Consider the following 25,077-nt stretch of genomic DNA (forward strand, 5'->3'; position numbering starts at 1 on the left):
CGGACTTTTATTGGATGATTATATCAAAATAGTTAATAGTTAAAGACTAGTTGTGTTTGTTATTTATTTCTCTTGATCGTTCAAGATGAGACTCTTCAAGAAGAGAACTCAACGCGGAGTAATTGAATCTCAGAACAGTTTCAGGTGAATTCGATAATCATTTCACAATATTATTTAGCATCTGTTGCAGATGTTTTTGGAAAGGCTATTGACCCAAACACTTTTTATTATATCAAATTAAATAATAGATGATTCTCTACAAACACAGGATGTTTGTCTATCACTTAGACGCAGGTCCTTCCGTTAGATTATAACGTTTTATTTTTCATTAAGTTCGTAATTTATAACGAACGTTTAAACGATTTTAAGGACACGTTTTTTCTTATTTTTGAGTCTCCTCGTTATTATATTTATATAAATGGTAAATTACACTAAGCAATTCAATTATTTGCTTTAGTATTCAAATTTGCAAACTATTCTCATTCAAAAATACAATTTTGTAAAAACACTTGAAAATTTTGAGAAAAACGTTAATTTTAAAGAAAAATTCTATTGAAAAATGATATAATTCCAAGTATTCATTTATTTTATCTGATAAGTAATCATAAAACATTTATTATAAACAATGTTTCATGATCTCCGACAATTCAAAATCTCAATCTAAATCACATTCAAATAAAATATATTTGTTTAGCTTATCCTTATTTATTGAGAAAATACCGAAAAAAATACTTTAGTATAAACAAAATTCGAGTGCAATTTATTTAATACTTCTAATCCACAATGACTGAAAAAGATAACTTTTATTGTTTGTCAAACAAACAAAAATATGGAACACAGATTCTATGCACTTTAGATAAAACGAATACAATAGCACATCCAGATTTAAATATTCCATAAACTAATATAATTTATCCACGAAATACAATAATTTACAAATCGTTAAATATAAACATTAATAATTGATATTTTTAAAGAAATAACTTTAGCCTTTATAGTAATTACTTAGAAAACTAAGTTTAAATGTGTGCATGATGTTTAGTACTGTACTAACAAAAAATGTTTTTGTTTGCAGATGTAAAAGTGCAGTAAGTTGGGGTCGAGGCATGGAGGGCGACGGAGACCGCTGCGCCGATGAGGGCTACCTCCTGGTGAGGATCCACGTGCCCGAACTCAACGTGCAAAAGTGCCTACAATTCCCCAGGGACCAACTCGTCTGGGATGTTAAGCAGCAGTGTCTCGCCGCGCTGCCCAAGGTAAACCCATCATCCTTCGAAACCTATCATCAAACAACACTCACATCTATATCAATCAACCTCCAACTGATTCGTATCAATCGAGTGAGAGTACATCTACATGTAGAAATCGACTAATTCGGCTGATAATCTCCTTACAAATTCCAGATTTAATCTAATTGATTATTGTTCGATACAGCTGGTTATTTTTTTTGTCCCCCTTTTCAACTAGAGCACATTTTTCACATTGGGATTTTGCGCGATAATTGCCGGCAGTTTCACTTTCACTTACATAATTAGAGCATTGTAGTTAATGTGCATACATTGCGTTGATATGTAGGTATAAATAACGTCCATGTTCACGTTTCCATCGGAATTTTAATGCTTAATATCGCACATTTCCTGATAACCGAGACCACTGTGTGTGTGTGTCAATAGTTTCAGTGCAATTCAACATTCACACGTCATTACTATTCCTGTTATTGTGCAATCGCCGAGTGAATAATATCGACGTTCTGTACATGGCTTATAATTGAATTATTTTCATACAGCTTCATAAATCTCGACTTTATCTCCAATCTTCGAACCGGGCTTCGGTCGAATGCGGTGTTCGATTTGTTATTGCGAACGCAATTCTTTCGCTCGTTATTGATGCACACGCATTCTATTTATATCAATTTTCATTGTTTATCCTAATTCCATACATTCTAAAACGAATTATATTACAACTCAATTAAATTATAAAAAGTAAAAACATACAAATTTCAGTTCAATTATTAAACAACATATTGCAAATTAATGAGACTACAAGAAATTTATAAATAACTTTTTCGATGATGTAATCTTTGATAATGCTAACTTAATAAATAACCTCGTGATCTTTCCTGGCGTTTATCACTTAATTACTTCAAGTCATTAATCATAATATTTTAGAAAATTGATTTCCTTATTGATTGTAATATATTGTTAAATGCACCGTAAAATCTTATTTACAATACGCAAACTTGATTGAATACGAATTTTTTACATAGAATTAATACACAACTTTTCAATAATTTATTTTAAAATTTATAAAATATTATTTTTTTAATGACATTTGAGCTTTTAATAAAAATGAACAAAAACGAATTGAAAATATTTTGACTATACTTGAGATTTATGGCATAAATTTGTCTTGGAATTGTATGGAAATACCGACTCGAGTTTTGGAGATATAGGAATTCACACGAATCGAAGATGACCCAACGCACATTATGTTCATGTATATAATTTTTGTGTGCTTCTTTTTAACACCGAATTTTGTTTTCTTTTTTAATTTTGGCTCTACTTTGGTGGGTTCAGGTGGCTTCGTGGTACAGGGTAGGTAACGTTAATTAGTTCTAGTTGAATTGGCACAACCCCAAACAATACTTAGTCCATCTCTCTCTCTCTCTTTCTCTCTATATCTTCTTTCGCTTTCGAATGCCTTTTTTGTGCCCTTTATTTTCTTAAGATCGATTTGTCCCTGAGCTTGTACTTTCCACCGTTTCACCCAAAAAAATAACAAAATTAAAATATATGCATATATTAAATGACCTTTCTGCGGTAATTTGCATAATTCGCTTCCTGTCGCTAATTTAGTATATTTGTTGTTGCTGTTTTTTTTTTAAATTTGTGTCGTTTCTGCGTGCGATCTGTGTATGTCAAGGACTGGTCCACATTGCATTCCTCGTCGCGCGCGAGGATTGATGGTTAAATGATGGTGGAGGAACGATCGGAAAGAACGTTTTATGAAATTATCGATTTCTGTTGCGAGCAACATTTATAAATATAATGCGGCCATGCATCAATGTCGTTCCAATTCAATAATATATGCTTTGTTTTGTCCATCGTCATGAATTATTTAAGATATTCCTCTGTTTATATTCACTGTCTTTATCTTTCTCTCATTGTACACCCGTGCCTTCGATTCTATTCGATTCATCAAAATCCGCAAAATTGCGACAACCGATTATTCCATGCGTCTCGACGTGGAATTAAACTTTCAATTATTTGCTCGGAATCAGGTATTCCGGAAAGTTCAAATATGTGCAAAACTCACAGGTATTACCTGCACATGATTCATATTTCTATAAATGATTAAATAGATAGAAATGTGGTTTTACACTTTAGACCAATCTTGGTAAGAATTTAGAATGTCCGATATTATATTTCCAATTATACATTCAATTTAGCACCAACTGCGTGGCTAAATTTATTTGATTATTTTTTTATAACGTCGTTAAAATATTATTTCTACTTGAAATTTATAATTAATACACGCCGCTGGAGACACATTTCAATTATATAATAATCTCAAATTTATAATCAAGAGCTTATTTTACATAAATATTTGCATATATTCTGCAATTTAAAAACTATAAATATATTATTAACAATAATATTTATTTTATAATAAGATTATCAAACATATATAAATAATTTATCACATACTTTGATTTAGCCGACTTGGTTTTATTTGAATTGAATCTAATCTTAATTAAACTTAACAATTGTAAAAACATATTGTTAGAGTAGCCACCAAATTATGAGTGTACATAATTTTACTGTTAAGCAAAACAATTAATTGCTTGTGTACTTCTCAAATTCATTATTACGTAATATGAAAACTAATTTCATTTCATCTAGATGTATGTTACTTTAAATACCGAGAAATAATTAATAATAAAAATTGTTCGAATAACTATTCTTAAATAATCTCTAAGACAACTACAGTCGATTCCGCTTAATTGGGACACATCGGGACTAGTATTTTTGTTCTGATTAAGCGTCTGGCTTATCCAAAGTTCCATTTCCATTATTTGTTCGGTTTTGTTTCCGTTCTGTCTCGATTCACCGGTTAATCGGATTAAGCGGAATCGACTGTACTGCTCTTGCCGTTGAAGTTACACTTAATACTTGGAAAATAGAAAAAACTAAACTTTAGATACGATTTCAAAAAAAACACAATTTATTTAAACTAACTATGTTGAAGTTCAATTGAAATTTTAATATAACAAAAAAATTCTTCAAATTTATTTTCTAAATAAATATATTTGAAATTGTTATTTCATATTCTCACCATGTAAAGCAAGTCACCAATTGTAACTGTATATTTCTCACGTGTGAAAATTTATCGTCATCGCGAAATTCTCAAAATAGAAACGAAAATGTTAATGAAGTGTTTGTAATTTGTTAATACCTAAAAAGAGACTGCAAATTAATCATTTGGAAATACCGAGGAGTGAAAATAAACGGAAAACGTGTAATATGTACCCATTGAAATGATTTTCTCACGCAGCGAAAGATATTTGGAGCAGATAGGAACTAACGTACGATGAATATGCAATCGATTCGAGTATCGCGTATCCTTGGGAACACATTAATTTGGCATGATGCTGCGTACAAACCATTCCGTAATTTATCCACCCAAAAAAAAATGCATCTTTAATAAGTAAAAAAATCACTACCTCTCTCTTTCTCGCTCTCTCTCTATGCGATTGGTATAGACAATAATTTGCATTTCTCTCCGCACAAAGGGTTATTCTTCTAGATGCGTGAATAAGGCATGCGACCTCGCGGTCGTCCGCGACTGACCCCAAGCCGATTTTATTATCTATCTGCCATTAGGAACGGCGAGGCCATTAAAAGCCCGTCCGTAAATCATTTATTTACAATCCTCGGACCATAGCCGCGTCTTCGCGAACAGAAAGAGTGAGGAAGAACGATGGTGTCGGACGAGAGAGATGGCCGAAGATGAGGATGGTGAGGAGAGCGGAACAAAAAAAAAGCAACGGCGAAAATAAAGGAACGACACGACCCCAGGTGGAAAAGAAGAAGAAAAAGAGAAGGATTGAAATGAAAATGAAGGAGGAATAAAAAAAATATCGGTTTTATTGCCGAGACAAACGCAACACGGCCAAAGCGATACGCCCACGCGAATATCGCAGCCGCGGATGGTTTATTCCGCAATGCTTGCGTACAATAAAATTTCCATTTCATTTTTTTTTAATTATTTTTACTTTTGATGACTTCAATACTTTGCAAAGGACAAACGCTCATTGTTGGTGGTTGCAGCAATGCTTTCTTTTTATTCTTCATTCCTGGCGTATTCAAAAGGTGCTAATTGCGTCCAATTTGAAACTTTGACCATGTGAATAAACCCAATTGATTGCACAAAGAGATTGTTTGATGTACAACATTAACTTGCAACTCTTCGAAATGAAACAAAATTTACAATTTTTTCTACAACAAACGCAGTTTATCAACCGACCAAAAGCAAGTACAAGACATGACTACTGATATAAATTCTCTTGCGTAAATTAAAAAAAATAGTCTTAAGGTCATAATAAACTTTGACGTTGGAATCGTCCTTGAAAATTCAATATTACAATTTATTTGTCAACTCGAAATCAAGCAATTTATTTCCTGAAATTTGTTTCGTAACTGTAAATGCTACGCAGTTATTTACACAATAATACTGATAATACTGTAAACATTATGTTATGTATCTTAAATTATTATTATAGAATAAATATTCAAGCCATAATACGCGATTTTTCAAACAATAAAATGTTAAAAAAACGATAAATATAATAATAATGTTTAGTTTTTGATTATCTTTGATTTCGTTCATTTCAAATTGCTTAAATAATTATAGTATTATAACATATCAATAATCTCGAGAATCAGTGCGTATTCACATCATTAAGTTGACATATTTAAAAATTTATGTAGAAATAATAATAACTACTATTATTTTAGATGTATATATTTCTTTCAAAAAACACCAACTAATTTCATTCTATTGAAACTATGGACATTGTATAACCATATTTTTATTATCTAATGATTATATCATATCTAGAACATTCTGCAATGCGCATTTTATATTACAGTTTTTCTTGCTTCCGCTAATGAAACGAGTTTCGAGGATTCTCTGTTAATGCACTCAATACTTTTTTGTGCTTGCCTTCAGCTCCATTTGGATGTTCGCCAAATTTACTGGTCCAGCAGTATAACTATGCTATCCCGAATGAATTACTAATGCATTTTGCCAGAAAATCAAATATAACTATGCTGTAGTTAAACTATATAAATCAAAAAACTAAAGTATCAATTATCTTTAAATGAATTAAAATTATGAAAACAAACTAATTTTATTTGGATTTTATTATAATAAGAAAACTAATCAAAATTGTATTTTGTATATCTCTTGAAACCAGTATAATTATTGAAACATAAAAATATAGTACTTTTCCTTATAAAACCAGCTAAAGAAAAACTTTATATAGTTATAAAACAGGATATAAAAAATGAAGAAATAAATCAATGTTTCAACAACAAAGAATGAAACTATAAATATGTATTCCTACTCTATTTACCTTTATTGGAAGACATCTGAAATAGATATAACTTTAATTAAACCATTAAATCACGTTACGGATACGTTACAGACGATTCGCTTATATGGACGCAATAATTAAAAAAATAATAATTTGAAATATCAACCAATCTACGGGCAAAACATAATTTTATACTTTATTTGCGTTTCGATTTCATAAATTGACAGCACTCCAAATACAGTTTATTGCTGTTAGCAAATAGAATCCAGTAAAATTATATAATGAAATCGAACCGTTAATTAATGAATGGCGAAAGATCATAATAATAATACATAGAAGAGAGAAAAAAAGTGAGAACCAGACCGGAAAATTGCGCAACATCGTCTCAATAAGGAACGATTAAAATGAAACGTAGGATGTATTTGATTGAAGTCCCTAACTGAATTTAGTATCGTAGGTCGATCAATCGCCTCTTACGAAATCCGTACTGCCATTGATAGTTTTATATGAAACACTAGGTGTATTCGTTAAGCAATTTCCATAATTATTTATTTTGAATAACATCAAAACAAACTTGTTGAACAATTGTAGAATAATTTATGAACCCGTTAATTAAATTCACATTTAAATATTAATTTAAAATAGACCAGACCAATAATAATTAAAAAAAAAACATGTGGTTTAATGGACTTCCAGACATAATGGAAACGTGGGTGTTGTTGTTTTGAAAAGAAAATTTTTGGTTGTTTCAATATAATAAAACTAATATGTTATGCAAATAGATTTTTTATAATTTTGTTTGTAATTTTTATCTTTCAATTAAATGTACTTTGTAATGTTAGTAATACACCATTCTATTTATTCTGAGTTGGCAAAGGATACTAGTCATCAATCCAAGTACTACATGTGACACGCATTATTTAAATATGACTTAATGAACTTTAAACATTACTTAACAAACAACTAAATAAAATGTTCTTATATTTTTATTGTTTTTTGAAGCCTATCAATAATATTTTAATCCAAATTAAAGACATAAAGTCCTTCCAAATTAAGAAATAGAGTTGATAAATAAACTGTAGTTTATTTAAAAATCGGTTCTCTAATTCAAACTAAAGACATCTCTCAAAATGAAGATATTCCGCTATAGTTGACTTAGCTTAAACGACGTAAACGTAAGTACCTTCGTTATCGACAATATTTATAATTTTGCAGTAAATATAAATTTATGTGCGGTTTTGTAAGTTGCGCAATTTGAATACCGGACCGGCCTTTTAAAATGAAAACGCGATTTACTGATGGCTTTTCGAGCCTAATTGGAAAACAAATAATTTAAATTAGATTCTATGCGAGTTAACGGAGTTCCCATGTCAATTAAAATTAACGGAACAAAACTGGATCCGCGGTTTTCGCGACTCGCACGAGGATGCATCGAGGACTACATTTCAGTCGCTACTACTTAGATCCAGATGCACGGATCTCCCCAACCTCGGGAAAACGGATTTTCGTATTGGGATTTAAGGCATTTGCATTGATTAATCGAATGATAAACTGCAGGGACAGTCATTTGTTAACGGGATTTGAGCAGATACACTCTTGTGTAATTAATTCATATGCAAATTTCGGGCGCCATAATCCGAGGATTTGCGAGACGCGACGCTCTAACTTCAGGTCTTATCAATGAGGATTGAGATTATGTTAGGTACTTAGTTTTACAATCCGTTCAAATTAATAAAGAAAATATAATTGTGTGGCATTTATTATACGATAATTCCTCAATTTACGTCTGCATATTTTGTGAAATAACTATGGAAAAGGTTTTATCATTCTTACTTAATCAAACTTTATTATTTCCAAGTTACTTTAGATAATCTTATAGAGCTTTGGGATTAAAATAATATTAAATTCTAAATAATAATAAAGAAATGTTACTGAAAATAAATATTTTATCTATCAAGAAAACAATAAAATTAATTAATTATATTAAATTAATTTGAAGACCGATTAGGAAATGTAAAACTAATTTTACTTAAATATACTTAAGACTATTTTCAAGTTATGAATTGTATTAAAATCTTACTGTAACTATTCCTAATTTTAAATCAAACTGTCATAAACGAACAATTGGTAGTTGATCTAAAAATAACGGCCATATGTGTCGCAGACCAAACAGATTCATTTTTCTATTTTTTTTTTCATACCATTATTTTGTAACTGCATTTGTCGCTTCGCCGTTTATCCAGTAAATCACCGGGAAGCTGCACTTCGCTGAATTTAATATATATCATACTTAAAGGATTTGCGAATGCAATTATAAAAAGTATATAACGCATCAGACTGAAAACCCGACTGCAATGGCCATGCATCAAGTGATTTATTCAAATGTGTCTGAAAGCTGCGTGGGTGGTAATGCTAGAAATTTTCCATCCTAAGCTCAAACTCTACACAAATAATGCCATTCATTTTTGTTTTACATATTCATGAACTTCTGAAGTGTTTACTACGAAACTATCAGCAAGTCAATTAAATTTGAGTAGATAATCGGCAATTAATTAAACTATGACTTTTTTTTATTCATGTTATATATACGAGATAAGTAAATGAACTTTATAATATGCATTTCCTTGGATTTATGTGAAAAATTATCGAACTATTACGATAATACAGATTAATAAATTATACATTTTTATTTCTTTTATAGTGTATACACATTATTCCAGATAAGAAACTTGCAACTATATATAGATTTATATGTAGTCTAAAATGCAAGTGTAATCTATAGTTTTTATAATTGTGAAGTTTTAAATACTGCCAAGTATGCCAACTTAAATATGTGTATGTCACATAATGTATAGTTATACTAATTGATAAAGGCGCATTTATTTAAACAAAGAGCTATAGTTCAAATACTTTCTGGAATTTCATATATCTGCTGTTAAACAATGTAGATACAATTGTTGTGTATGTTATTTATTTACGTATTAATATTATTCATAAATTAGTTTTAATTTAAATATACATGCCTCAATAAATATTTTTACATATTATCAAATAACATTGAAAATAAAAGTATACATTTTAAATATACTTTTAGTATTAATAAATATGGTATGTAACGAAATATTGAATAAATACCTAAATATACAACATATATTAATTTCAGCCAGGAAATGAAATGCGAATATACACTTGAATTATTTAAAATAATGTAAAAAAATTCGTTATGTATAAATTAAAATTATTAAATTAAATTAATTAAAAATAATTATCAAAATAATAATTGAGATTATAACAAATATTATTATATACACAAAAATATATATAGATTAATATAAAAAAAAATGCAGTCCAGATGCAAGAAATAATTAAGATAATTTGCAGGAAATCGCGAAATGATATTTTATATAAATAGCGATGATAATAGGGCAAATCAAATGTGGGTGGCGGATGCAAATTGACCCAAAAAAAGCCATGCATGTTTAAACTAAGCTTTCAAGCTCTGCCGTGTCTGAATGAATATTTAATAGGTTTTAAAATTTAGATGGTTTCGTCCTATTTCCTCGAGACCGGACATTTTGACACGTCGCACCTATGCATAATTGATCTAATTAAACAAAATTCAACAATTTGATCAAATAAAACTGAAGCTGCCAAACATCACGTGCAAAGATAAAATGAATAGCGACAGGACAAAATTTATAAACTTCCGTTTATTGAAAATAAAAAGATTATATAATCAATAAAATTCATTTTATTTTTGAAGCAGTTAAATAATATATCACACAGCTTCAGTCTTGAATGGTTGAATAAAGAGTGAAGGATAAAAACTTGCATTAAGCACAAAGTGGATCCAAACTTTTTAAGTCGGTTCGGAAGTAATTCAATAATAAAGTACGTAAAGGAGAGATGTTTCGAAGAAATGTGGAGCGAAAAATATATAAGAAGTTAACTACACTCTACGTAATCCGATTATGTTGAGGTATCGACCTGAGGTTCTTCAACCCTGTGTGAAAAAGAAATACAAATAAATAAATAAAGGAAAATAAAAACGTGTACGAAGCCAAAAAACGTTCCGATCTATAATCGCACAGATCTCACCTTCATTCATAATAAATACAGAAAAAAAGCAACATTATGTTTGCGAATGCATGGGAATACTTGATTTATACTTATTTCATTTACAACTATCGTAACGAAAAAAATATATGCAAAGGTTCATTCACATTATTTCATATAATGAAAATTCAATTTAATATAATCATGGAAATTATTATAAATAAAGGAAGTTTATATATTTATTATGTATTATCTAATCACGCAAAATAAATAATGCAGAACAAAGAATGATTGTATTTTAAAAACAGCAATGTTACTTGATTATTACATATTAATTATTTAGAAGATAAAAGTATAATTATTATAAAATATTGAGTAGGTTATTTAAATGTGGGAACACGTTTGCTGTTTTATATACATTAATTCTTATAATAATAGATGTAACTTTTTAATGGGTTCGTGCGGCTTGCGTAATGCAAGAACAATAAGAATTCAGAGCAGTGTATTAATAATAATAATGATGCAGTTGCGAAAAAGCTGTTCATTTTCAATGGATATATATAGAGATCCTTCAACGATATTAAAGTAATGCTTAAATAATGGCTTAAATACATCGGAATGCTTAAATAATGACTAGAAACTAATCTATAAACACTGCTTCAATTCATAACAATATTCAGTAGCACGTATAGAAAGTTAATCATGTAAATTGAACGGAGTGAAGTAAAGGAACACCGCATATCAATTTATTAAATGAATTATGTATTCAGTTCAGTTTTCCAATTACCGAAAAATAAGAGAAGAGAAAAATGAAAGAATAGAAAATGAATATCAGAATCGGGGGTAAATGAAATTAGACGGTTCGTTAAGCTGGTATCAAAAATATGATACGCGAAATTAATTCGGTGCCGCTGATGATGAATACCGGATTGGGTTTAACGACCTGGAACAAACTTCGGAATCATCCCTTCTGGTGGTTGTTCTGCTGCTGCTGCTGCTGCGGCGCGGGGGTGGATCTAGTAGTGGCCATCGCGGGGATAAAGCCTCTATTGATTTTCCGAACGCGGTCGTTCCTCCGGCTCGTGCTAATCCTATGATGCTCTGTCTCCAATAGGAAAAGCACACTAGAACCTCACCATCGACCATCACCATGCAGCAGCAGTAGCAAGGCATGCATACATACATATGCATAGAAGAATGAGCACGTGCTGAGAATAAAGAAAAAGACTGCAATCTTAGAGTCGAGCTGCAAAACGGACGTATATAACCTGGCTAACTTTAAACGTGAACTCACCTCTTCGCTGCAAACGATCGTTTTCTTTAGTTTTTCGCTCTTTTCGTGGCTTTTGTTAATGCAAATGGAATTTCATCTATTCTGACTCAGGGAAGTGAACACAATTACGTCTGTTCTTTTTCCATTGCCGTTTGTTTTGTAACATTCACGTTATTATCGAATAATGTATTTTTATATCATGACTCGATTGTTGCAAGAATACAAGGAAATAATCACATTCTCAAATTTATCATTAATAAAAAACCATTTTTATATTTCATAGATTATTTCAAATCAAAGCATTACAAAAGCTATTGATAAACTTCATATGTGACTAAGAAATTATCAAAGAGTCATCTTTGCATAATTGTTCATATAACATTCAAAGTCATTTCTGTAAACTTGATGAAATACTTCCACTGTCTTCAATATTTGCAAAAAAAACTTTCAAATAAAGATCACACCTAGTTTCAATCAATAATACATCTAGTTTCATAAAATCTAAAATTCTCATTTAAATATATTTGTTTTTTCAGTGTTTACTTAATTTTATTATTTGTAAAAAGATTAAATACTAAATATAATACATATTTAGTTTTATTATATATATTTTAATATATTAATAGCAGACAAAACAATGATTCTCGATTAATTACTTCTCCCTCTTCAACTTTATAAAGGTAATTCATATACACTAATCAAAAAATGAATAATATAGACAAACGTTTTAAGGATTTTCTAAAACATCAACACTTTAAAAATAAACATAATTTGTTTAAATCATGTGTACATAATAATAATAAATGATAAAAAAAACTAGATTAAAATCGCATGATGCGTAAATACAAAGCAATTACATTTCGTAATTGCTACATTAAATACTTGAGGGTAACGCACAACATTGGTAAAAGTTTGTATGGATTTAAGCCCAGCAGCGATAACATGTTTCAAGAGCAGACAAAGCCCTGGAGCCCAGAAGTATACGAAGGGTCCCAAGACCTTTGTGCAAATACGTTCATTCGGAAAGCGTTCCGTATTGATGTCTATTCAAAAAGTAGAGGGAGTTTCGTTGCCTATGGTCCTTTTGGTAATGATTACTTAGGGGAAGTTGGCATATATATATATATGTTCAAAGACCAAACCTTTTCTTCGGTTCGGTTATTCAAGGAATATAGCATTACAAATGAAATAAGAGCATCACAATAACTTATATAAATTTCAAATATTGCATACAAAAAAAATTAAATTATTTACATGTTACAGATTTATTATTTTCGGTTATAATGTGTTTTAATTTAATAATTTCAATATTTAACGAAATTCGGTAATCACAATGATCAATATTGAAAACCGTACGTGCATAAAATTCGTATTTTAATACACGGTTTATGAAATTTCAAATATTTTATGCAACATCGAACATTTTAAATTCGATTGAGCGAATGTGCGCCTCATTGAAAGTCATGACTGTCTATGCCTCTGAGGCTAATATATTTCAAGTTCCCCGGAGCATGAATTCAATTGCTTCTCCTCATCTAGTCAGGTCGTTACAACTCTTAGATGCAATATTCCACTGCACTATGATTTAGCTTTGATGATACGTAATATTCGGTAATAGAAATTCTAATACTCAAAGATCTGACGGCAGCTTCATTCAAATTATTAAAGATCAATATTAATTCCAAGAAATTCAATATATCTATTTACAAGTTGATTATTTAATAGGTAATATGAGAAATAACGTAATTGTATTTTTCATGTTTTTTAAATAAATTATCGCAATGTTATCTAAATAACTCATAGTAGGAGATTATAATATGAATTGTAGCAAACAATCAAAAGTAAATTAACGTTTATACTGTATATTTGCTTAAATATGCTCAAGGTAACAAACTTAATCTAAATTAATAGAGATAACGACCACAAGCAAATAGGTTAATTAAATATGCTCAGCTTGTTTAACGTTATTCTATCGTAAAATTATAATTAATTATATTAATATATTATTTTAAATTACATTCAAATTTAAAAAGGCCAAGGACAAGAACAAATTCATTAATTAATTGCATATAATTATCAATAATAATCACTTTCCTTAATATTGAATGAATGAAACCAATTTATTTCAAGTAATATTTACAATTTGGTAAAGCGAACTATCATATACAAATAAATTAAGACTAACTGGAAATTTATTTTTACCATCTTAAAACTCGAAAGTTTCTACAAGAAATGGTTAATATATAATATCATTATAAAACTCATTTAGATTCATTGTGAAAAATTCAATGGAAAAGACAGCTTTTATCAAAGATAAAGATGAAAGAAAAATCATTAGAGCACCACGAACAAAATGTCCTCCTAATAGAAGGACGTTAAGGAAAGAAAAAGTATCATATATCAACAAGATATGATTTAATGTTATACATCCATTTTATTAGAAACCCCTTCATAGCAACTGAATATAATAACCTAAAGATTTTACTAATTTCAGGTATTTTTTACAATATAAAATAAAATATTTTGTGTTTCAATTCAATTAAAATAAATATCTCAGTTTCAAGTAACTAATTTTAATTATTTTTTAATGATAGATATTATATATTAAATGTGTTATGTGAATAAAGATGTGTAATAATTTATTGAATAATCATGATTTATCATAGATTTTGTAAGTAATTGCATTATCTGAGATGCTAATAATAAAATGAAAAAGTGTAACGCGTTAAAGCTACTAACATAATTTTATTTCACACTTTTCCTATCTGCTAGGAAATAAAAGTTAAAAAGGTAATAAAAGAAATAATATTGTTAGTAAAGGACTTTAAATAAAACAGCGAATGCTTCTTTGAGATTCTGCAAGAAGCACTCACAGAAAGAAGCAGACATTAAATTGAAGTATATATTTTTTGTGTTGGAAATCGCAGGAAATGGACGCACCTCAGGGCGAGAAAATGAAATTTCCTCGCCGTGCTCAATGCATAATTCAATCCATCCCATTTAACTTTTATGCTACCAATTTCATTGTCCGATGCACTCTACTCGCTCTTTGCACGTTACCGACTGTTCTGAAGTAGCTCAGATCGTAATCATCGCAATGATGAGACTCACAATAAAATTGTATGCTTGTATGCATCTTTTTTTAAGTTGCACATTACTTCCACCTTTTGCAACTCTACGATTTCCAAACTTTTGCTCTCTTTTCCGTTTGTATTTTTATTTTGTATTCGTTCGGAGACATATTCTAACTTTTGATTTGTGCCTTTTTGCAGGAACTAAAGGAGAGCTTCAACTATGGCCTCTTCTGCCCTCCGGAGAACGGAAGAGCCGGAAAGTTCTTGGACGAGGAGAGACGTTTGGGGGATTACCCTTTCAACGGTCCCGTGGGATATTTAGAGGTGAGAATGGTTCTTGTGAATTTCATCGGACTTCGAGGAATTTCGTTTACAATTGTAATTTCCGATACACATTGTTTCTGATTCGTTCCAAATGCGATTCTAATCCCTCCGGCAATCGAGCATGGCTCGTATCGATCATACTTAAATATGTAATTGCCGTCGAGTCCTTGAGATTACCGCCGTAATTGCTATTGATTTTTATTTGTTTAAAGTTTCTTTTCGTAACATTGTTTTATTCATTACTATTTTTTGCGTCGCTTATCTCCTCGATCAATCGTCCTAGCAGTTAGAAAAATATACACGGTAAATTGACTTTCCCGTTTCTAGAGCGCATTCCTTTTAGAAGGAAGTGTAGTCTATCTATTTTTGATGCCTCCAGCCCATTGATAAAACAATGATACGTTTCGTCGTTTTGTCGACACTTTACTAAATCGATTAAGAGATTACAGAATGACTTACGATAATAAAATAGTAACTTTATATTTTTTTTATTTCTCCTACTTCGTCTACAGCTTATTTAATATATATCTAAATACAAAATTCATCTTCTTCAAAAATGTTTCACCTGTTATACTAAAATATAATTATTAACATAAGTGAATAAATCCACAATAATTCATTTTTTCATTAATATTCAGATTGCCTATAGAGTTAGACTTTGATCGCGGAATTTTATTATCTATGTATTGATTCTACAACGAAAATGTTTTTAAAAAATGTGTTTGATTACCAAAGTTGCAAAAGGATAAAGCGAAAACAAAACAGATAACTATCTACATTTTTGTTTGTAATCAATCATAATTAATAGTTTCTCAATTATTAGACCACTTTATCTAAATAAAGGCTTTTAATGATGATTTTAAAGTGAAATGCTTAACGAAATATTAATCTAGAAAATAATAATCGCATATGTCATCACTAAAGCATGTAATATTTTTGAGAAGCGAATGCATTTAAAATCTAAGGTGCGTCAAGCCATTATAATTTCTAGGAATGTTTTCTCAAACCAAAGTGAATTATCGTAATCGCGATTCTATTTCAATAGATTTCATTGAGTCAAGCAATAAACATGTCTTAAATTAGGTGTACTTTAGATTTACGTTATGTAATCTTATGATCAATTAAAAAAATATATTGAAATTTATATTTAATGTGGTAAAGACTCTAAGTACATTGAATCTAAACTGTTTCAAAATACAATACAAGTATTTAATAGAATATTATAACTTAAAAAAATATTAGTATTATGATAGTTAAGTTTTTAAAAAGTAACTGTCTTTGAACTAACATAATTTCCATTTGGATATGCTTGCGCCATCTATTGGTTACATCTTCAATCATCAGGAAGAGAAATAAGAAAAGGACGAAACTTTTATTAAAACAAATTGAACTGATTAGTAAAAGGAAGAATTAATATTTATAGTTTACAAAAATATAAATTGGGCGAAGAGACTGAGGTCAACACCCCTTGATATATGTAAACAATAAATTTAACAATAATATAACATGGAATTGAGAATAATATTCACTTGATACTATATAAATAAAGTATTAATTTCAATAGTATATATGTTTAATTCATATTTTAATAGAATAATAAACAGTTATTACGAATATGGCCAATGGTGCTATTTCATTTACATGAATCATATACAAAGTAGAACAGTGAAATTATTTTCGCATTATCGCTATTACTGAACTGAATACTTAACGATGATGCAATACAGACCTTTTTTAGTTACAGAATAATAAAATTGTGCAGAAGTCGAGTACCTAATCTAATCGTACAATTCGCAAGATATTTGTAATGCATAACACTTCAAATTAGTTTGTTTGAATCATCCACGTTTTAGTCATTACTTTATATTATCATTGAATTGCATTATGTTATGGTTTATTTATCTTTCGATAATTGCTATTTATTTATGTATATGTGTGTTATCATTTTGGTGGAAACCAATAATTAATACTTATTTATTAATACCTTTCTGTATAAACTTTGAGCTGATCTTCTCTCTTTTTTTTCTTGTTGTTTTTTATTTGCCTTACTTTTAATCTATTTAATACTTTATCGGATTTTCTCTTCTACATGTCTAGTACACTTTTTAACTTTGAGACTGTATTGTGACAACGCGGCATCGCCGTCACTCAATCCAACAATGTTTATAAATATTTAATGTTTTGTTTAGCTGAAGTATAAGCGGCGGGTGTACAAAATGCTGAGTTTGGACGAGAAGCAATTGAAGAGTTTACACACTAGAGCGAACCTCAGACGGTTCCTCGATTACGTGACCAATGGGCAGGTCGAGAAGATCACGAAGATGTGCTCGAAGGGCTTAGATCCGAATTTTCACTGCCAGGAATCTGGAGGTAAACAATTCATTTAATTTATTTTTATAGTAACTGTAGTTTCAGTAGTGATATTACATAATTTATGTAATACCACTATTTAAGTGTTGGGTTATAAGGGCATTTTCCTGTCCACGAGTATATTATTATCGAAGTTATCAATAGTTTTTACAAAATGACAATATGAACCGTGGTTGTGTTAATTTATAAGGTAATATGGTATTATTGATAATTTTGTAGAGACACCACTGACGATTGCGACTGGGGTCAAGAAACCTGGAAAAGTGTTGATAGCGCTTGTTAATGGTGGAGCTCTTCTGGACTACAGGACCAGAGATGGGACGACGGCGATGCACAGAGCAGTGGAGAGCAAAAACTTGGAGGCGATGAAAACATTATTGGAATTGGGTGCATCGCCTAATTACAAGGATAGCAAGAGCATCACGCCACTCTACCTCACCGTCACGCACAACGTTGAGCCGATCTTTGCGGAAATCCTGCTTCACGACCACGCAACTATAGGCGCCCAAGATCTCCAAGGATGGCATGAAGTGCATCAAGTAATGTCTTAAACATATCCATCACTGTGCAATGTTTATTATTCAAAATTCGATTGATTTTAGGCATGTAGAACAGGATTATTTCAGCACTTGGAGCATCTTCTATTCTACGGTGCTAATATGAACGCGAGGAACGCATCTGGAAACACACCTCTGCATATTTGCGCAGTTTTCAATCAAGAATCCTGTGCGCGACAGCTGCTGTTCCGGGGTGCCGAAAGGCAGGCCCTCAACTACGCCAATCAATCACCCTACCAGGTGGCTGTGATCGCTGGAAACATGGAATTGGCGGAAATCATACAGACCTATAAACAGGAGGATGTCGGTAAGTGCTTGCATCTTGTCCTGTTCCATTTACTGTTCTTAATCTGGCTGGAATGAAGCATGTTTGTTTTTGATGGGTTTAAAATCACCCATGACTGAATCTCTTTGTTGATCTGTTTGTACTTTGATTGCTTTAAGTTTTATGAAAGATGAAAAAATAGTTTTAAGTCAGTATAGTAGTAGTAAGTCAGAAGTGAGTCCCAGGTATTGTGCCTACTGTTATTTTATTTTCTTTTATATTGTTGTTGTTTGTTGATTGATGTAAAAGTAGATATTTGCGGCTTCCTTTAATTTCTCAACAAGAAAAAAGATGAACGGAACCGAAAAGGTTTTCGTTCCCAGAATGAAAGAAAATCTAATAATACAGACGAAAAGGCGAAAGCAGAATATTATATAATATATTTCGGCTTCTCCAATTCGTACGTAAACCAAAAAACCAAACAAATTTCAGTTGTGTACCGCGGACCGCCGACGTACAATCCAAAAAGACGATCAGCCATTGGCTGGCTGAGCCGAGCTCCGTCCATTGGTTGCCTTGCCCTGCCCCCATCCCCTTGTCCGAGCGACCGCTCTTCCGCCCCCTACAGCTCGGCCAGCTCAAGCATGAGCGATGCCAGTCACATGCCCCACGGCAATGAAACAGACGATGCCAGCATCATCACAGGTGCGTAACCAACACATTACAACACCATTAACAATTATACCCATAATCATTATCATCATTGATTGATTGATTGATGTGATATGTACCACCAACAAATTGGCATGCAAACTACAACAGTGTTCCATAACTGCTATGCCTATAGTCATTATTTTGTTTGTCGTTCTTGTTACCTTAATAATTTTGATTGTCACTAGTTTATTAAAAAAGAGGCGGAGCGCACGCCGGGAGCAGAAGATAAGTGGCTACGTATGATCCTCCTACTATGTTTGCATTTCGAATTCGGCAATATTCAAAATATTTTCCAGCACTTTGCATGCTTCTTATATTATTCCATTGTATCATCCATTTTACACCGAATGTTGCAGATAAGAGCCTCGTCGACAGCGACATCATCAGCGACAGTTCAGGAGTTGGTACAGCCAATTCTGATACGACAATAGGAAGTATCTCATTACCAGGAACGACCGTAGTTTGCATCGAATCGTTTACTGCTCACGAAGAAGGACAAATCAGTATTAGAGAAGGAGACATTATCGAAGTCACCGGTGCTACGGACGATGGTTATTTGGAAGGCACCTTGAAGCCGGGTGGCGGAAGAAATGGTCTTTTCCCGGCGAATTGCGTACAAGAAGTAAGATTGAGGCATCACAACATACAGGCGCCAATGATGGTGGCCAGAGATAGGAACTCAACGCAACCGCGTATCGAAACTACCAGCAGTCGGGTTTTGGGCCGAAGGGAAAGCACCTCGAAACATTTCGCTACAGCTCCAAGACTTAAAAAATCGTAAATCTTGAATAATAATCGAGAAAGCTTAATCGATATTCATTTAATCTGTTTTTAGGTACTCGGTGGCTTCTGCTGAGCCTAGAACCGTTGTTCTGCACAGGGGTCGCAAAGGTTTCGGATTCATCCTCAGAGGAGCTAAAGCTACATCTCCGTTGATGGAATTAACACCTTCCGATAAATGTCCAGGTCTTCAGTATCTTGATGATGTTGATCCTGGAGGTGTGGCAGACATAGCAGGTTTGAGAAAGGGAGATTTCCTACTGGAAATCAATAAGGAAGACGTGTCTTCGGCATCGCACGAGCACGTTGTTGATTTGATCAGGAAATCGGGTGACCTAGTATCGATGACCGTGGTCAGTTTGGGTGGTACGAGTGGGCCTGGAACATTGCCTAGCAGTAAAAGCACCATTCTGCAGAGCGGAAATACAGATGTACCTTTGAGCAGGCAGTACGCAACGTTACCGAGGAAACTAGGAAACAGTACCAATACAGGTACTTTGGGTAGAAGCCAGGCGCCTCTGCCTCCCAGAAGGGATCCGAAGACGACGCTGAGTGTGGGAAGGGCGCGAGCCAAGAGCATGGTTGCTGGGCTCGAAGCTGAGAAAGAAGAGACTGATGATATTACAAAATCGAGCTCTGCCGAGTCTATCCATCAAGGTACGGGCAATTCTACCCCGGTTCAGCCTAGAACCGCATCAATCCGACAGCGGCCTACATCCAGTCGAATAACGTCTGCTGAATTAGAGGAACTCTTCCAAAGACAGAGAGGCGATGATAACAGGCAGCCTTCGTTGATGAGCAGTTCCAATTTCCAAAGTGGCCATAATACCATTAGTTCTCCAGCAAAAGGTACATCCATCAATTGGTATTGATTCATATTGAATATTACTATTTTTAGGACGTGTATACGCAAGTGTATCTGAAATGAAGAGGTGCAAGGGAAAACCGACAAAGGTACGCTTCAACAGTTCTAATGTCGGTGAACTTCATCGGGATTTCCATTCCACTCCGGATTTGGCTGCGGCCCTAGCTGCCGCCTCCACTCTTCCTACCAAATCTCACAGAAGTCAAGAAGACGTTACCATCCTCTTAGGAAATAGATCTTCGCCTCCTAATCATCCACCACCGCCGCCGCCGACCGGCCAAGTTATTAAAGTCGACGTCCGCAACTCCACGGACTGTGACAATCTGAATAGCAAGGAGAATGGCGAGGAACCTATTGTTTCCTCTTTCAGACCAACGGCGACGGCTAAATTATATGCTTCGCCGGAAGATGTTAAGACAGTCGGCTACAGATCACGATCTCTTCCTTCGCACACTGGTCGCACCGTGCGAAAATCCCACAGTATGCGCACCAGTTCCACTTTCAAACCGAGTAGTACAACAGCCGCCGTCATTCCAAATGCACCGCCGGCTCTCAATCCTTACGCTCAGCCGATAAATCGCGCCTCGCGTTCTCATTCAATAACTGGATCGAATAAAGACCGGAAAAAGCGAAATTCCACACCCGGTATCGAAACTCCTCCAATTCCGGAACCTGACTACAGTTGCAGTGAATCCGACAGCGAGGATGAGAAGAAGCACGGAAGATTAGGTGCAGTTCAATTACACCCTATAGAAAACAGTGGAAATAGTAATGCCAGGTAAGATTCGCTTCGATCAACATCTTGTTTCTTGATGACAATTGATTCGGGAATTTGCAGTGGAAGCAGCTCAGGCAGTAGCTCCATTCCGCATAGTTTTAGTGTGGACGAAATACAGAAAGGCAGGTCTCAACTGAAATCTTCCAAATCTTATCCGGACGATTTCTTAAAGAAGCAGGCTGCAGCTTTAGAGGACGGTGACAACAGCTCATCTGGAGTCAGCTCTGACCAGGAAGTTCCAGCGCCTAGCCATAACCAGGAATTCGCAGAACCACGCATAGCTGCTGAAGTCAACAGTCTTACCTTACCTAGCACCAAGGGCCAACGGCAATCTATAGGTTAGATTATTACGTTATTCAATAAACTTTCTACTTTGTCCAACTATTGTTATAATTTCTATTAAGTTTTTTTTCTATCTTCAATTTAAATAATTCTCACATCCATTCTTTTAGAAACTTCAAATAACTATATTGTAAAGAATAATCACACGTTTAATAAATAACCTTTCACTTTAATAATTATATTTTTAATGGGAATTTAACGGTTTTTTATAAATGCGAATTCATATACCTTTATCTGATTTAAATAATTTGCAAATGAATATGTAAGCACATAGAATTTGACCATTAGACCATTAGAAATTTATCTAAACTATTTTTTTTTAAATTAAAATTGACCAAAAATGCTAAAAATATGAAATTGCTTTTTTAGGTACTATGTATAGACATGCCATGTCTTTGGCGCAATTACCACCGCCGTTGGAGGCGGATTCCGACGAAAAGGAGGAATTCTGTTTACCACCACCTCCAGAGTTTACTGGAGAAAACGGAGCACCACAGCAAGAGACTCCGGAGGCGGTACTGGCACCGCCGCCGCAGTTCAGCGACGTGCGGCACGGCGGTACCGGAGGAACTCGCGTCCGCATCGTCGGCGCCGTCCCCAAGCTGAATCCTTCAGCGAAGGTGAAGCACGGGCGCCTCCACAGCCAATGAATACTCAACTAAATATAGGAAGCATCACTAAACAAAATACATAATAAATAAATACATAACTTGGAGAACTTTAGTCAATTTGATGGCGCCAACGCACAAGTTTCCGTTTCCTTTGAGTTATATAATAAATTTATGAACAAATAGAAGGAATTGATTAATCAACAACATCACGCACGCCATCAACATTTGTCTACACCATATAGTTTCTTCCATATCTCATCCGCAGTTTTGTACTCTAGGCCCTTTAGTCTCTCAATGTTTGAACTGCGAGGAAATCATTGCACTTTGTAAAAGTCCGTCATTCCTTAGATTAATTAATTACAATCATCCTGCCAAATGTTACGAATATTATTAGGAACGTATTACTATTATTATTATTAGTATTCTAATTATACAATATTATAATTATTATTATTATTATGGTAATTACTATAAAGGAGAGTTGTAAGAGATTGAAAGTTTGTGAGAAAGAAAGGAAGAGAGTTCGGTGAGTGTAATATATATTTGACTATAATGTGTTTATTCCTCTTTTAAATTATTATATTTTTCTATGCGAATTTTTTTATTGAAAATGCCAAAGCTCCTGTGAATATGATTTGAGGAGTTCAATTTTGCGATTGTTTGCGGAATATGCTCAATTTCAAGGGGGGAAAATATACAAATAGAAATTTCGATGTTGCAAATGAATGCCTAAAATGTTTGTCTTGTTTATTTTCTGTATATATGATTTAAAGGGATCGATTAGTAAGGTTTGGTTTTGGGGTTTCAGACACGGTTCTTGTACAAACTTCCCACAAATTTTGTACAACAACCGTGTCGCCTGTTCTGTTTAAACTACGCTCGTTTAGTTTCGGCAGAAAACATGTTTCCTTGACGTTGTTTTCTTTTTTTTTATGTTTAATTGTTTTGTTTGTTTTTATTTTTTTTTTTGGTCCGTTTAACGAACCGCACACACACATACAAATTTAGACTCGTATACATTAATAACATAACTAATGTAACAAAATATTTATAGAGCATAAGTTTCTGTTGTCTCCATTTTTAACTGTTACTTTTAATGTTATCATTTTAGTCTTTCAACTGTACGCTCTATTCGTCCACTCGTTTCAGTTTCTCGTTAGAAATTAAGATTGAGAATGTATTTATTTTCAAACACCATACACACAACAAACACATACGAACTGCACAACACTACGTTGGAGTTTCACGTAAATATATAATGATACATGTTTCCTTTGAATTCCTTTTCTGCGATTTTATAATATTTATAAAATCTTTTTTACTACACTGTAGCAATTTTTCAATGGATATTTAATGTGTTTTACGGTTTAAACCGCAATGAACGTTTCTTCTTTTGTATATATTTAATATTGAATAAAAGATCTAATATGAAACAAAGATGTATACTATATTTTTACCTTATCTAATTAATCATATTATAAAATTTACTATATATCTATTAAATGCATAAGTTGAAGAACAGCAGCAAACTAAAAATGCAATCTTTAATAAATATTTTCATTATAAAACTTAATTTATAATTTCTTTTTCAAGACAAAATAACACCGAAACGTTCATCGAATTCGGAGACTGATAAAAACAAAAAGAGAAACCGAAAATCTGTCACTCTAGAGATTAAACTAGAAGTTTTACGTCGCTTTGAAGATGGTGACAAAATTGTCCAAATTTGTAAGTCAATTGGACACATTCGCAATCTGCTGCGCATTTAAGTGTCTCAAAATTAACTCGCCAAAGAAGCAGCATTATGGAAAAAATGGAAAAATTATTGGGTATATGGATTGAAGACAATAACCAACGGAGGATGACAATGAGCCAAATGACTATCCAAGAAAAGGCTAAAAATATTTTCGAGAAATTGAAGAGTGAGAATATCGATGAATCTATGAAATATTCCAAGCAAGCCACGGTTGGTTTGAAAATTTAAAAAAACGGCACAATTTTCACAACTTAAAAATGAAAGGTGAAGCAATTAGTGCCGATGATAAAGAATATCCCAACATTTTGAAAATAATTATTAAAAGAGGTGGACCTGATCAAGTTTTTAACGTGGACGAGATAGGACTCTATTGGAAGCGATTGCCTGAACGCACGTACATTACAAAAAACGAAAAGTCTGCATCTGGTTATAAGATGTCTAAAGAACGATTATCTTGGTTTCCGAATCATGTATACAAACAGCTAACATCAAAGAACTTGTCGAATTCACTTTCTTATTTCGAACAAGGAATAAACATAGGAATAAACGTAGCGCTACAGTTTCTCGAGAAATTAACTCAACTATTAGCTGTTATAAAGAACTGCAAAAAGAAGCAAAAAGCAAGGCAAGTCAAAGAACGTTGGACAATTTTTTTTTAAACCACGTCAATCTACAATAGCGTGATAATGATTTTTAGTTTCAGTTTATTATTAT

The 25,077-nt window shown here is 32.6% G+C and overlaps 1 protein-coding gene across 7 annotated transcripts in view; it reads left to right on the forward strand.

Annotated features, from left to right (window-relative positions):
- Nucleotides 1-23,984, forward strand: part of LOC108557578 (SH3 and multiple ankyrin repeat domains protein 3) — a 90,101-nt gene extending 66,117 nt beyond the window's left edge. For 3 of the 7 annotated variants that reach the window (XM_017914161.1, XM_017914160.1, XM_017914162.1), the window contains 12 exons: nt 1,076-1,256; nt 2,577-2,594; nt 15,200-15,325; nt 17,515-17,695; nt 17,915-18,234; nt 18,298-18,559; nt 19,010-19,222; nt 19,588-20,008; nt 20,067-20,860; nt 20,910-21,654; nt 21,715-21,992; nt 22,366-23,984. In XM_017914161.1, coding sequence (XP_017769650.1) covers nt 1,107-1,256; nt 2,577-2,594; nt 15,200-15,325; nt 17,515-17,695; nt 17,915-18,234; nt 18,298-18,559; nt 19,010-19,222; nt 19,588-20,008; nt 20,067-20,860; nt 20,910-21,654; nt 21,715-21,992; nt 22,366-22,646 — 3,789 coding nt within the window. In that variant the 5' untranslated portion in view covers nt 1,076-1,106 and the 3' untranslated portion in view covers nt 22,647-23,984. Of the gene's footprint in view, nt 1-29; nt 145-1,075; nt 1,257-2,576; nt 2,595-15,199; nt 15,326-17,514; nt 17,696-17,914; nt 18,235-18,297; nt 18,560-19,009; nt 19,223-19,587; nt 20,009-20,066; nt 20,861-20,909; nt 21,655-21,714; nt 21,993-22,365 lie in introns of those variants that run through there. The other 4 variants (XM_017914158.1, XM_017914159.1, XM_017914163.1 and 1 more) reach the window with 4 other exon arrangements.
- The last annotated feature ends 1,093 nt before the right edge of the window (nt 23,985-25,077 follow it).

This window comes from Nicrophorus vespilloides, unplaced genomic scaffold (assembly GCF_001412225.1).
Source record: "Nicrophorus vespilloides isolate i.1.1-1 unplaced genomic scaffold, Nicve_v1.0, whole genome shotgun sequence".
In the NCBI taxonomy this organism is placed as follows: domain Eukaryota; kingdom Metazoa; phylum Arthropoda; class Insecta; order Coleoptera; family Silphidae; genus Nicrophorus; species Nicrophorus vespilloides.